A 15,297-nucleotide genomic window follows, 5' to 3' on the forward strand; every position below is an offset into this window, starting at 1 on the left:
AAAGCCCAAAGTCCCCCCCAAAGGGACTTACCATCTCCAACAGAAAACACTGTTCACAAACTGCTCCAAACACTTTGGAACACACGTTGTAATGCTCGCCTAGCTGCTAGCGTGGCACACCCTCATACTCTGCTTCTGACTGGCTAGTAGTCCTTACCTAGCTACTGTCAGGGCACGCCCTCATACTTTCAGTCGAAAGTACTCGCGTATTTATAGCGATCAAGATTAACGAAAAAATTGGCCGGAATTCTCCTTTAAATTATGGCCCAGTCCTAAATTCCCACCTTCAGTATCTGATTGTAACTTGTGTTTTCCCTCCCAGGAGATCAAGTTGGCCCAGCAGCGAGCTCAGAAGTACTCAGGGGTGTCGGACATGTGGTCCAAGTGCCTGCTGGGTCACTGCTACGGCCTCTGGTTCATCTACCTGCCCACCTTCGTCCGGGCGGAGAGCGCCAAGGTGCGCGCGCTGCACACGGCCTACGACGTCCTCAAACACATGGAGAACCACAAGGTGGTGCTGCCGGACGAGGTGAGACACTGGCCGGGTCAAAGGTCGCCGCTACAGGGACGTTGTTCTGGGTTTTGGGTCTGTTGTTGTGCCTCCACGCCACCGATAGTCTATATCAGTGTTTGTCAAATCAGGGTATGTGTCCCCCTAGGGGTACTCTGGAGGACTACAGGGGGTACGTGTCCCCCTAGGGGTACTCTGGAGGACTGCAGGGGGTACGTGTCCCCCTAGGGGTACTCTGGAGGACTACAGGGGGTACGGGAGATTTTTTTGTAAAATGTTTTTCAGTTACAAGGCTGTAGTTACTTCTACTGTCTTTATTTTTTTCAAGTTTGTCGCTTTTTTTGACCTATTCTTGCCTTCCTGACTTCTTTCTACTGTCTTTTTTTCTTCAAAGTTTTTGTCTCTTTTTTTTTTTTAAATTTGTCACTTTTTTCGAAGTTTGTCGCTTTTTGGAATTTTTTCTTACTATTTTCGACCTATTCTTGCCTTCCTTCCTTCTTTCTACCGTCTTTTTCCAAGGTTTTGTCTCCTTTCTTCATCATCATCTAAATGTTGTCCAGGTCCAAGGCTGTTGTTTAGTAAATCTATCGCTGACATCGCTGTATTCTTCCTCTTCATAGAGACTTTTATTTCTACCAAACGTTATTCGAGCTGGTTAGGGGGTACATGGCTTAAAAACACTGTTCATAGGGGAACATCATTGAAAAAAGCTTGAGAACCACTGGTCTATATCAACAACATTTCATTTCTGGGATTGCTCCGGTGCTGCCGGAAATTCCGTCACTCATTTTTGGGCAGATGTCCGTCCCCTTCCACTTTCTTTGTGTTGGCATTTTAAACTCTGGTGGATTTATGAGGACCATGGTTAACTGCTCCGAATGTTTTTAAGCGAACTTCAGATAATTCGATTGACAAGTGGATGAAATCATAGCTAGTGATTACATGTTACTTTCACATCATAAAGCGACACTGTCTGAGTGTGTGTTGTTGTTGTTGTTGTGTGTGTGTTTCAGGTGTGTTACAGGGTCCTGATGCAGCTGTGTGGTCAGTACGGTCAGCCGGTCCTCGCCGTTCGAGTCCTGCTGGAGATGAAGAAGGCTGGAATCATACCCAACACCATCACCTACGGATACTACAACAAGGTCCGCAAATATAACACACACACACGCACACACACACACACGCACGCACGCACACACACACACACACACACACACACACACACACACACAGGCTCTGTCCTCAGCAGTCGTTTGCAGCCGAGACAACGGAGAGAGAAGCTTTACAAACAGTATTTCACGAAGTTACAATACAATAATGTTGATTTAAGGCGACGCTGCAGGCACAAACATTGTAAAAACTGATTATTTTGGGCTATTTATCTTCCATAACTTCTTTCAGACTAGTGGATAGAAAACAATTATTTGACTACAATTTGTCAATTTCTGTCTGTAGATTTCTTCTAAATTTACCAAAAATGTACACACACACCCACACACACACACACACACACACACACACACACACACACGCACCCACATACACAGTTGGAAATGTGAAGAGAAAAATGCCAAGATCCAGATCATTGGAAGAAAAACAGCAGATCAGAGATGCGATCAGATGTCAGAATTTATTATATTTGTGTAATGAAAATGTAATTTTCCAACACATTCTCACTCCCATCGCGTAAAACAAAGATAACTCTTAGAAAACTGTTGTTTTTACTGTAAATATGGAAATTATTTCTGTTTCTCTACACGTATTTGTTATTTTGCACACTAAAACTTGAAATGTAATTTTTCATTATGTATGTCTACATTGCTTGTGTTTTTCTTATACAAGCTGTTACAGGTTTCTACAACACCCTTGCATGTATTTTTGTATTTCTTCAATGTAATTAGTTTTTGTTTTAATGTTATGTGAAACACAATAAACTAATAAACTAAAACTAATGTCCTCAGGCGGTGCTGGAGAGCAAGTGGCCGTCCACCAATCAGGGAGGACGTCTCCGCTGGGCCAAGCTGAGGAACGTCCTATTGGCTGTGGCCCAGTTCAGACAGCCAATCAAACACCGTCAGAAGAGCGGATCAGTGGGCTCACGTGGAGGTCAGTGAATAATCAGACATAGTTTTTTTTCTGTACTTGCACTTTTACTTTCCATGTTCTGCTCCTTTCTACTTGTACCCCAAATCTCAGAGGTAAATATTTAGGGCTGGGTATCGAGTATTTGATGCTCGATATTAAGTTCAGTCGGTGCCTAAAAAGTATAAAATTCAGTACCCAGCCCTATAGATATTGTACTTTTTACAGTTTTAGTTACTTTCCAGATGTCCAGTGAAAACAACGGATCTCCAGATGTGTTGATGTTGAATGTTTTGTGATAAACTGAAGGGTCATGGAGAGACTTCTCCTCCTTCTTAAAGGTGCAATATGTAATACTGACAGCTAGTGTTTAAAATAGTTACTGCAGTACAAATTCAAAATACTGGAGAGAGTCGCCTCCCCCGTCCCCTCCTCCCCAGACTCGAAGTTCACGTTGGTTGCCAGGCTGAGACCGCAGCATCCACAACAATGTTGCTAGACGCTTGTCTCACATAGCCAGACATTACTCCACAGCACAGCGGAGTAGCTAACGTTAGATGCTGGCTATATTGACAGTCATAAAAGCCTGTGCTCACGTGGAGCTCTGTACCCAACTGACAGACACACTTTTTCGGCTTAGAATTACCGTAGGAACCGCTAAAAATCCCACAACCTCGCCATCTTCGCCACACGCCAGACAAACACACTTCCTCGGCTTAGAATTACGATAGGAACCGCTAAAAATACCACTACCTTACCGTCCTTTTCCACCCGACTGAATACACTTTATTGGCTTAGAATTACGGCAACAATCGCTAAACACACCGCAAACTCACGGTCCTCTCTCTCCGATTTACAGCCCCCCTCTCTTGGCTTCAAATAACTCACCGTTGTCGGCTACAGCTGCTGAACAGGCTATATGTTGTTCTCCATCTTTCAAATACATCTCCAATATTCACCCAGACAGGTTTGTTACGTCTCTGGTAACGCAACTGTTAGAAACATGCCGTTTTTTTGTCAGGTGAAATCAATCTCCGTTGATCCTGTTCGTTTGTGTGCTGCTTTTATGGCTGTACTAACCTCACAGCTGTAGCGTGCTGGGTTTACGTTTTTACAGATATATCTGGCAACCCGGCCTGGCTGACAAACTGGGCAGTTGATAACAACAGCAAAGGAGGGATAGGGCAAAGGGTGTCTGAACAGAGGCAGTCTCGGAAAGCTCAAGTGGCTGATACACTGCTGAAAGCCAAGGAGAGGCTGGTCAACGCTACCTCAGAGGTTAGTCCGTTTTCAAGATGGTTTTATCCTCTTCAGGCAGTTGTTTGCTCATTAATCTGAATCCATGTTGTCTTCTCTCAGAGTTCGTTGTTAGTAGGAAGTGACCTCGACTTGACGGACATGCCCAGTCCGGCCTATCCTCTGCGCCGGTCCTGGGACACCAACCAAGAGGGGGCGGGGCTTGAGGGGGCGGGGCTCGAGGTAAACTCGTCATTTATATTTATTGTTCTTGATTGGTTTGTTGTTGGTTTGCCTCATCTCCTTTGTGTCACTGACTATGTTAACGTGCACATCATTATTCTGGTTCTTGTCCTTATTCTAATAAAAGACAATATTCTAACTAAGCTGTTGACATGGCTCTTTCTCCCTCTCTCCCCCCCCTCTCTCCCCCCCTCTCTCTCTCCCTCTCTCTCTCCCTCTGTTTGTCCAGGTCCTGATGTCCAGCTGCTCTCTGTGTCACAGCTGTAACTCATTGGTTTATGACGAGGAGATCATGGCCGGCTGGACGTCGGACGACTCCAACCTGAACTCGTCGTGCCCGTTCTGCTGCACGTCCTTCGTCCCCCACCTGAACGCTGAGATCTGTGATCTGGGACCGGTCTGCAGGTACACACTTCACAACACCCTTAAGGGCCGTTATAGAGCACTTTTCAGACTCCCATGTTACAAAGTGCTCTACAAAACAAGAAAACAAGCCTGTCATAAAAATATAAAAACCAAGAAATCAAAACTATTCGGTGTATAAAAACCTGTACAGTAATAAAGATAACTGTAAAGAGAACGATGTGAGCATTTAGTAAATCTATCGCCGACATCGCTGTATTGTTCCTCTTTATATAGACGTTGTTTTTCTACCAAAACTGATTGGCGCTGGTCAGGGGGTACTTGGCTTACAAACCCAATTCAAAGGGGGAACATTATTGAAAAGAGTTTGAGAACCACTGTAAGTAGGCGAGTCCAAACACGTCCCTTGTCTTTGTCCCGTTAGTGTGGAGCGCACCAACTGGAACGTGGAGGACAATGTGGAGAGCGCCATGCGGCCCCCCAGTGGTCAGGAGGGCTCGCTGCGACACCAGTGTAACGGTCTGAGTGAAGACTCGAGCTCCGAGACCAGCAGCTACTCGGAGAACAGCAGAACCAACACGGTAACACACTCTCTAAATCACATGTGTCAAACTGAAGGCCCGCGGGCCAAATCCTGCCCCTTGCAAAATTGTAATTGTCTTGTAAACCCATATAGGATAGGCCCATTGGCCTAATTTACACCCCCCTCCCCCCCAATAATCAAAACTGCCCAGTGCAAACCACCCCAAAAACCTATTTTAACTTCCTTTACATAAATAGACATTTGCACCATAAATTGTTGCATAAAAATTCAACAGAATGCAGAAAATGAAGTGTTTGACACACAAAATTTCAATTTTGCTCAAAAGTGGACATCTCAACCCCGCCCGATGTCGAACCCAAAGTTACGCCCTTGAATGGGCCAACTGTTTGGCATGACATAGAAATAAATTTTAAAAAAAACTATATAGTCAAATGGATTATACAAACCCTTAAAGGTCCAATGTGTAAGAATTTCTCCCATCTAGCGTTGAGATCATATATCGCAATCAACTCTCTTGCACCACGCAGGTCAAAGTACGTATTACATCTACGGTAGCCTTCACGCTCCAAAAAGCCGGTCTCTTGCTCTTTTCAATCTCCTTTTTCTTTTACTGGGCGAAGAAGAAGAAGACTCCTGTTCCTGAAATTTGGATTTTGAATACGTGTGGTCCTCCATGTTTCCTTCTTCAAACTTGCCGAGGCTGGGAAGCTACGATACCCGTTAGCAGCATTAGCAGCAGCTGTGAGTTTATCATGTGACAGCGAAAACATGAAAGGCGGAGCAGTATGTCCTGTATGTCCCTTACTGGCTAACGTATTTCAAGATGGAGCATGAATATGGAGCGTCTACCCCAGTAAAATTTCAAGCCAAAAGGAATACTTGGAATTGATGGTGGTGGTAAATGGAACGTGCAACACAGATTTTGATAATGAACAACTAAACACGTTACACACTGGACCTTTTAATGCAAAAAAATTGCAACAATGATATTTAGTAATTACTCAAGTTACTTGAGGAACCGTTTCAGCCCTACTCTCCACGCTTCCCGTCTCGCTGACAGTCTGTACGGCTCTCCTCCCCCAGGGTTCGTCAGTGGGCGCCACCCCCCTGCAGGAGACAGTGGCCTACCTGAGTCCTCTGGTCCTGAGGAAGGAGCTGGAGAGTCTGCTGGAGAACGAGGGCGACGCGGTCCTGGCCAAGCCCCAGTTCCTGGACAAGCACTCCATCATCTTCTGGAACCTGGTCTGGTACTTCCAGCGCCTGGGCCTGCCCAGCAACCTGCTGCAGCTGGTCCGAGCCTCACCGATGGTCAGCCAGATCACACAGGTTAGCGGTAGCATACAGGTCGCTGGGACGCTTTACAGAGGAGCGTTAACGGACCTCATCCCCACAGACGGAAGCTACATTTCCCAACATTTGTGTCTTAAGTGATTTATGGTTCTATGTAGTAGCTATGCAGAGCCATTGTGAGGTTAAAGGCCGATTTATGCTTCTGCTTTAAATCTACGCTGTGGCGACATACGTAGGTACGTGGAGATACCGACCCTACGCCGGAGCCTGACGTACACCTCTCTAAAAATGACGACGCACGCCGCTTGCCCGTGGCTTGGTAGCGTTGCATTTCCCCCCCGACTCATGTCCTGGTTCTCCTTCTCCGTAAACAACATGAAATCAAGGAGAGGGTTAACTTTTCCTGCTCCAGATTTCCCACCGTGGTCAGAAAGAACAGAGGAGACACTTTTTTTCTCTCACTATGACTCTAGAGTCACTACTCACTCTGAAGATAATCACACACACACACACACACACACACACACACACACACACACACACACACATGCCGGCCCTGCTATTCTCTTAAAGAGATCAACGCACACACCAACGCACAAGTATAAACGTCAGGCGTACGTAGGCTACAGCGAAAGCTCTGCGTGGAGCCTCCGCACAACCATATATCCCGAGTTATACTTGTGCGTTGGTGTGTGTGCATCAATCTAGCGTATCTCTTATGGAGAATAGCAGAGCTGTGTGTGTGTGTGTGTGTGTTCTTTCTGACCACAGTGGGAAATCTGTAGCAGGAAAAGTTAACCCTCTCCTTGATGTCATGTTGTTTACGGAGAAATAGAGAACCAGGAAATGAGTCGGGGAATGCAACGCTACCAAGCCACGGCCGAGCGGACCAATCACAGTCGCTGCGACGTGTAGTTACATTTCTGGAGAGGTTCACGTCAGGCTACATATGTACCTTTGACGTAGATTCAACGCAGAACTATAAATCTAATAAAGCTTTACTTTGGTGGGCAGTTTAGATAAATGATAAATGTTTACCAAAGTGAAAGTAAAGTTTTCCAAAGTAGAGAAATGTTCACTTCCAAAGAAAGAAAAAACATGTTTAGTGGCCGGGAAGCTCAGTTGGTAGAGTGGGCGCACATATGTAGAGGTTTATTCCTCGACGCAGACGGTCCAGGGTTGGAGTCCGACCTGTTCCTGCATGTCTTCCCCCCTCTCTCCCCTTTCATATCTCAGCTGTCCTTTCCAATAAAGGGGTAAATGCCCCCAAAAAAATCAACCTGTTGTCCTCGGGTCAAATTTGACCCATTTACAAAAACTTTCTATATCAGAACTTTGACAAAAGGACAACGCAAAATTTAAAAACGCTGAAAAAAGTGACAAAATAACCATCAAAAACATCACCAAAGTTGACAAAAACTGTTAAATACATTACAAAAAGTGACACAAAACTTGTTAAAAAATGGAAAAAAACATAACTAAAAAAACGCCAAAAAAGTGAGACAAAATAATAAAAAAAAAAAATTGGAAAGAATGTGACAAAAAAATCAACAAAAACACTGAGGAAAGTTTTGAAAAAGAACAACAAAATTTTCAAATTTCGACCCAGAAAAACACAGAGTTGCAGGTTGAAGACAACACAAGGGTTAAAAAACCATGTTTGGTTTTATTCAAAAGCAGAATAAGCATTAGTTTTCTATCCTGTACAGAAGCATGTGATGTTTTTGTATTGGATAAAAGTTACTTTGACACTTGGGATGAGACCATTCTACAATTACTGATGCCAGTATTTTTTTTTTTTGCACAGATATTTTGATTTTGATCTTTATGTCCTGTTCAAAATTTCTCTTCTGGGTTTTCCTCTGCTGTAAAAAAAACTACTCCAAACTGAGAATAATCCATGTTTATAAAACATCCCGCCGATCAGAGTTATATGTTATATATGTTGCACGTAAACTTCTGAAATAAAAACATTTCTCTCCGACTCTTCAGAAAGTCTTCAAAACATTCAAAAAGCTGCTTCATATCTACAACCGCTCGAATCACAATTTAAAATACAAACAACAAAACATTTTCAATGAATTCAAATCTAAATTTAAGTCTTTTTAATGACTTAAAGGTGCTCTAAGCCAGTGGTCCCCCCCCCCCCTAAACCGAAGTTGAGGTAACTCTCGAGATACAGCCTTACTTTCTTTTATGATACAGAGCAGTTATCAGCACTTTTACGTTTCTCCGCCATGTTTTATTCATAAAATAGTGATGCCGTGGCAGCAGGAAAAACGACGATGATAGCAGCTAGCAGCTAGCAGCTAGCAGCTAGCAGCTAGCAGCTGACCTGATGACAGCAGGGTCCCAGGTTAAGAGGTCCCGGAGGTTTGACCTACTAAGTAGCCTGCCTACAATTTTAAGCGAGAACAAAAATATATAGTTTTTATACCGACTTTTGTATACATTATATATTCTAGTGTATTATCATATTTTGTTAAACATGTGCACATATTTTTTTTTACCTCAACCTCAAAACAGATAAAGACTTGCGCACCCCCTGTGATCTTTGCCGCCCCCCTGAGGGGTCCCTGGACCCCAGGTTGGGAACCACTGCTCTAAGCGATGTTGGGTGACGGCACTTCTTGTTAACATTCAAAGTATTTTCAAACAAAACGGAGGCTAGCTCGCCCCTCCCTCCTTCTCATCCCGTCCCCTCCCCCTCCCTTCCATGCTTCCGCGCACTAACACCCCAACCCCCAAATCCTTCTTGTAGGTTATTGGCTGGAAGACTGTTTGTTATGTTTGGTGGTGCAGGTTAGCGCAGTTTGTTTTTGTTGGCGTTTGTGGAGCCTGGGCTGTCTACAGAGACCACGCTTTTTTACAGTGTGTTCAGAGGACAGGCAGCTAGCGGATAGTGAGGAGATGTTTTTTACAGTGTGTTCAGGGGACAGGCAGCTAGCAGATAGTGAGGAGATGTTTTTTACAGTGTGTTCAGGGGACAGGCAGCTAACAGATAGTGAGGAGATGTTTGCTGTATGTGACAAAAATGTTGTCCAAAAAATGTGTGACATCGCTTAGAGCACCTTTAATGACTTGTTTTGTTCAGCCTAGGAAATTATGATAAACCAGGATGTCCAGAAAAAAGCCAAAAAAAGAGATTATACTTTTTGACAAGCATACAAGCACACATATGCCCCAAAAAACAGGATTGTGTAGGTATATATAAAAAGTAAATATCAAGTTCTCAATTTCTGTATTTAACCTTAAGGTTTTTATCCAACAAGTAAGTTTTCTTGGAGCACTGACTTAACCCTTGTGTTGTCTTACTCTCGATCATGAACTTATTGTCCTTCCGTCAAAATTTTAAATTAACTTTTTTTTATGGGCTTTTTTTCGCTCTATGGTGTTTTAAGCCCCCAATGTCGACTTCAAGGCAGCGCTGCGACCGTCGACTTCAAGGCACCTAACCTTAACCATAACCATTGCCTAACCCTAGTGCCTTCCAGGCAGCGCTGCCTGGAAGGCAACATTGGGGGCTTAAAACACCAAACACCCTTTTTTTCAGACGTTTTTGTCACTTTATTAAACTCTTTGTTTTATTTATGGTCAATAAGCCTCATTTAAATGACGGTATAGCAATTTTTTTAGTTAAAAAATTATTAAATTATGAATTTGTTGACTGATATTTAAGATTAAAGGACACTGAGTGAATCACAGACTAGTTTATGTCAAAGTTTTAGTCAGATGCTATAAAATTCAATGGAAGTAATCATTCATTTTACCTGTGAAGAATGATGTATGGGTTCCAGACAACGCACATGCACGCATCCAAGTTATTTTGGGGCAATTAGGTTGTAAGAAACCCATATTTCTGATATTAAAAACTTTAAAAACGGGCTAAATTTGACCCGAGGACAACACAAGGGTTAAGCCGTTGGTCATACAATGTCTGGTAATTGTCAGGAGTTTCCCCTTTCACACATTAACACCAGTGAAATAAAGTTAGGGTGAGATGAAAGACAGCAACGCACTAATCCACAGACTCTTTAATCTCATTGTGTGTGTTGTACTTTTCCCAGTCGGACAACTCGGCCGTGAGGGTGCGGCTCCTCTGGGACACCCTGACCCCCGACACAGACCAGTGGCCGCCGCTCTACATCCTCTGGAGGATCCACAGTAAGACAAACAATTCAATTTTAGTGTCCAATCATAACAGAAGTTATCTCAGAACACTTTACAGATATAGGTCTAGACCACACTTTGTAATTTACCCAACAATTCCTCCCAAGAGCTAGCATTTTGGTGTGAAAACGGCGAGGAAAAATTTCCTTTTAACAGGCAGAAACCTCGGACAGAACTGACTCTTGGTGGGCGGACATTTTGGGACACAGAGACACTGATACACATATACACTAGTGCTGTCAAACGATAAAAATATTTAATCGCGATTAATCGCATTAATGTCATAGTTAACTCGCAATTAATCGCACATTTTTATCTATTCTAAATGTCCCTAGATTTCTTTTTGTCACATTATTTTTTTCTCATTTTAATGCTCTTATCAACATGATACGATACTTTAAAAATGGTGTCTGAACCGAAAGATATATATATATATATATATATATATCATAAAACAATACAAATTTTAATGTTAGAAGCCTCTCCAGTGAAATACAGACACACTTTACACCGTTTAGCTGTCAGCATTTTAACTGTGTTTACTCCAGCTGCTAACGGTAGGTTAACGTTAGCTGCTGCTAAATGTAGTGTTGACTAGCTAACGGTAGGTTAACGTTAGCTGCTGCTAAATGTAGTGTTGACTAGCTAACGGTAGGTTAACATTAGCTGCTGCTAAGTGTAGTGTTGACTAGCTAACGGTAAGTTAACGTTAGCTGCTGCTAAGTGTAGTGTAGTGTTGACTAGCGTCTCGGCGATGTTTCAGTTCCCTCTAACGTCCGTTTTCGGAGCATCAGAGAGAAGTGCAGGCATTTAAGTGGCACCTAAATAAGGCACCGAAATCCACATTGCTATTCAGTCCGGTAGGTAACGGTCGTTAAGGCACCGGTGCCGTATTAGCACCGGGTCTCGGACCCAAACAAGTGTGTGTGGCGTGCCTGTTGTTTTGTTTCTGGGATAACTAGATCCGGTGTGGTATTGTAGTTTTTCTAACATTACTAATTGTTGCAACAGCATGTGAAAAAAACTACAAAGTTTGCTAGGCCAAAAAGAACATTAATCTCGCAATTAAAAAAAAATGTACGCCGTTAGAATGGGTTTGCATTAACGCCGTTAATAACGCGTTTAACTGACAGCACTACTATACACATATAAAGAAATATGGTATACAATAATTACAGCAGTTGGAATGATGCACAGTGGCAATTACAGTGACAATAAAGATAATAGAACTGACAAGAAATACACTGAACAAAATTATAAACGCAACACTTTTGTTTTTGCCCCCATTTTTCATGAGCTGAACTCAAAGATCGAAGATTTTTTCTGTGTAAACAAAAGGCCTATTTCTCTCAAATGGGCCAGCCTAAGGCACACCTGTGCAAAAATCCTGCTGTCTAATCAGCATCTTGATACGCCACACCTGTGAGGTGGATGGATTATCTCGGCAAAGGAGAAGTGCTCACTGACACAGATTTAGACAGATTTGTGAACAATATTTGAGAGAAATAGGCCTTTTGTGTACATAGAAAAAGTCGTAGATCTTTGAGTTCAGCTCATGAAAAATGGGGGCAAAAACAAAAGTGTTTGCGTTTATAATTTTGTTCAGTGTAGTAGTAGCAGTGCAGGGCGTAGCAGGGCGTAGCAGGGCGTAGAGGAGGACCACGGCAGCAGCTGCAACCACGATTTAGGTGCCACCCCAATCCAAGGAAATCTGCAAGGCGAGAAAACATAGGGACTAACCACACATCTCACACTCACTGATACACAGGAACAAGAACCTCCACTGTCATTGTCTTTAACTCCTTCATGTGATTCCTCCTCCGGCCACCAGAGGGCGTCCCGATGAGAAGCTACAGCTGGCGGAGACACAACCACCCGTTCACCCTGTCCTTTCTGGCGGAGGTGCTGCGCTGCGTCGGCATGAACGAGGTGCACAAAGCCATCACGCTCTTCCTGGACACGCTGGCCAAACAGCCGGGCTCCGCCTCGACGCAGAGGTGGGCTTCAACGTTTAAAATTGCAAAGATTTGTTAGCGTGTGTCACTGGTTTTAAAGTCCCAGTGTGTAACGTGTTCAGTTGTTCATTATCAAAATCTGTGTTGCCCGTTCACGAACTTGTCCTTTTTTATGAATATTTACCTCCACCATCAATTCCAAGTATTCCTTTTGGCTTGAAATTTTACATTTGCATTCACATGAACTGGGGTAGACGCTCCATATTCATGCTCCATCTTGAAATACGTTAGCCGGTAAGGGACATACAGGACATACTGCTCCACCTGTGTGTGTGTGTGTGTGTGTGTGTGTGTGTGTGTGTGTGTGTGTAAGGGACATACAGGACATACTGCTCCACCTGTGTGTGTGTGTGTGTGTGTGTGTGTGTGTGTGTGTGTGTGTGTGTGTAAGGGACATACAGGACATACTGCTCTGCCTTTCACGTTTTCACTGTCACATGATAAACTCACAGGTGCTGCTAACGCTGCTAATGGGTATCGTAGCTTCCCGGCCCCGGCAAGTTTGAAGAAGGAAACATGGAGGACCACACGTATTCAAAATCCAAATTTCAGGAACAGGAGTCTTCTTCTTCTTCGCCCAGAAAAAGAAAAGGAGATTGAAAAGAGCAAGAGACCGGCTTTTTGAAGAGTGAAGGCTACCGTAGCTGTAATACGTACTTTGAACTGCGTGGCGCGAGAGAGTTGATTGATGATATATGATCTCAACGCTAGATGGGAGAAATTCCCACACATTGGACCTTTAAGGTTCTTCTTTTAACCTATAAGGCCCTGCATGGACTCGCAGCACCTGTTTTCTCTGAGCTTATTACACCATATACCCTGGCACGCTCTCTCTGCTCCCTTGATGCTGGTCTTCTGGTTATTCCCCTAGAAAACAAAAAATCTGTTGCTTATAGAGCATTCTCCTACCGGGCCCCTCATCTGTGGATTGGCCTCCCACTACGTGTTAAAGAAGCTCACTCAGTTGACATTTTAAATCTAGATTGAAACCCCTCCCTCTACTCATTACACTACAGCTAGTTTATATACACAACGTACCACTTCGCCGCAGGAAATTCCGCCCGATGCATGTCTTTTTGCCAGATGTCCCGTTACCTTCCTTTGTCTCTGTGTTGGCGTTCTAACCTCCGGCGGATTTCTGAGGACTATGGTTAACTGCTCCTCAGATCTCTGCAGGGTAAATCCAGACAGCTAGCTAGACTATCTGTCCAATCTGAGTTTTCTGTTGCACGACTAGGGGGGCTTTCACACCTGAAAGTCCGGATGCACGCACGCACGCACAAACACACACACACACACACACACGCAGACACACATACACACACACACACACACATACAGATATAGGCACACAGACACAGACACACAAACACACACAAGCAAAGTTTAAATGTCTTAGGGCTTTTTCACACTTGAAACTCGGACCAAAGTTCATGTTTTTGTTACATTGTCTACATTTGATCCAGTAAGTTTTGGTTTCACACAGTTGAATCAAACACAGTTGCAGTTATGCAAGCGCACTAAAGATCTATACGTGACAAAACTAAGTCCTGCCGTCATCACATACTTGAGCTGCGTCTCCATATACTTATAATTGATTGGTTTGTAGACTTCCTCGTCCTCTCGTATCCTCTCTCTGTGTCGGAGTTTTTTCAACTGACTGCTGCTCTCTCCTACTGACTGCTGCTCTCTCCTACTGACTGCTGCTCTCCCCTACTGACTGCTGCTCTCCCCTACTGACTGCTACTCTCCCCTACTGACCGCTGCTCTCTCCTACTGACCGCTGCTCTCTCCTACTGACTGCTGCTCTCTCCTACTGACTGCTGCTCTCCCCTAATGCCTGCTGCTCTCCCCTACTGCCACGCCTCTTTTTGTTTTGTTGTGATGTTGAGAAGCGAGATGCGGGAACTTTCTTTCTGGAGCATTTATTCAGAGACAAATGGAAACCTACACTGTACATTTACTACCACTTAACGAGTAAACTGCTGATGTATTCTCTGCTCTGATAGCCGACAGCTGTCTGCTCTGAGCGCATTCACCGTCACTCTCTCTCACGTACAGGCTAAGCACCGAGCTATTCCTTAAAGGAGCTTCCCCGGTCTTGTAACACAACAAGAGCCTGCCAGAGCTTCTTGTATTTGGTCTGAAAGTCCGAAACCATCCAAAAAATGCTTTCACACTATAAACAAACCGGACCATGGTTCAGTTTGGTCCGGACTGAGACCATCTCTTTTGATCGGACTCAAATTTGGTCTTTTGATCCGGACCGTGGTCCGAGGCACCTTTCTCACCTGCAATTTTGGTTCGGACCAAACTGAAGAGTCGGAAAGTCCGGACCAAATGAGGTAGGTGTGAAAACGTCCTCAAACTACTTTTGAACGTACACGTTCCACCAAAACAAGTTCCTTCCCGAGGCTATTTTGCAGCGGCTCCGTACGGAGCTTAGGGCCGCCCAAGACAATTGTGATTGGTTTAAAGAAATGCTAATAAACCAGAACATCGGCTTTGGCCGCGACTCTGGAAGACTTGGAGTTCAGCTTTTCTTTGAGAAAAGAACAAAGAACGACACTGAAGTCATTCTTAAAAAAGGAAGATGTGTTCAGAGTTTAAAGTTGAATCTATCAACTAGCGTTGCTCTGGTTGGTTGTAGAGCTATCCTATTGCGTGCAGAGAGAATTTGAAAGACAACCGTTTATCCCGCCCCTTGGATTGAGCCCAGCCAATGGTGAGTTCCCAGACCCAACATCTGGATGTGGGTCTGGCTCGTCAGGCTATCCCCCAGTAGGTTCATGACCTACACTATAGCCAGACACCAGGGGCCGATCCAGAGGATTTGGCTTCAC

General features: G+C 44.0%; 1 protein-coding gene across 1 annotated transcript in view; it reads left to right on the top strand.

Annotated features, from left to right (window-relative positions):
- Positions 1-15,297, top strand: part of LOC116051213 (DENN domain-containing protein 4B-like) — a 58,266-nt gene that overhangs the window by 39,730 nt on the left and 3,239 nt on the right. The window contains 10 exon segments of the mRNA XM_031301460.2: positions 323-529; positions 1,525-1,653; positions 2,473-2,617; positions 3,750-3,871; positions 3,953-4,072; positions 4,302-4,477; positions 4,860-5,016; positions 6,063-6,305; positions 10,337-10,433; positions 12,271-12,436. Coding sequence (XP_031157320.2) covers positions 323-529; positions 1,525-1,653; positions 2,473-2,617; positions 3,750-3,871; positions 3,953-4,072; positions 4,302-4,477; positions 4,860-5,016; positions 6,063-6,305; positions 10,337-10,433; positions 12,271-12,436 — 1,562 coding nt within the window.

This window comes from Sander lucioperca, chromosome 10, assembly GCF_008315115.2.
Source record: "Sander lucioperca isolate FBNREF2018 chromosome 10, SLUC_FBN_1.2, whole genome shotgun sequence".
Classification (NCBI taxonomy): domain Eukaryota; kingdom Metazoa; phylum Chordata; class Actinopteri; order Perciformes; family Percidae; genus Sander; species Sander lucioperca.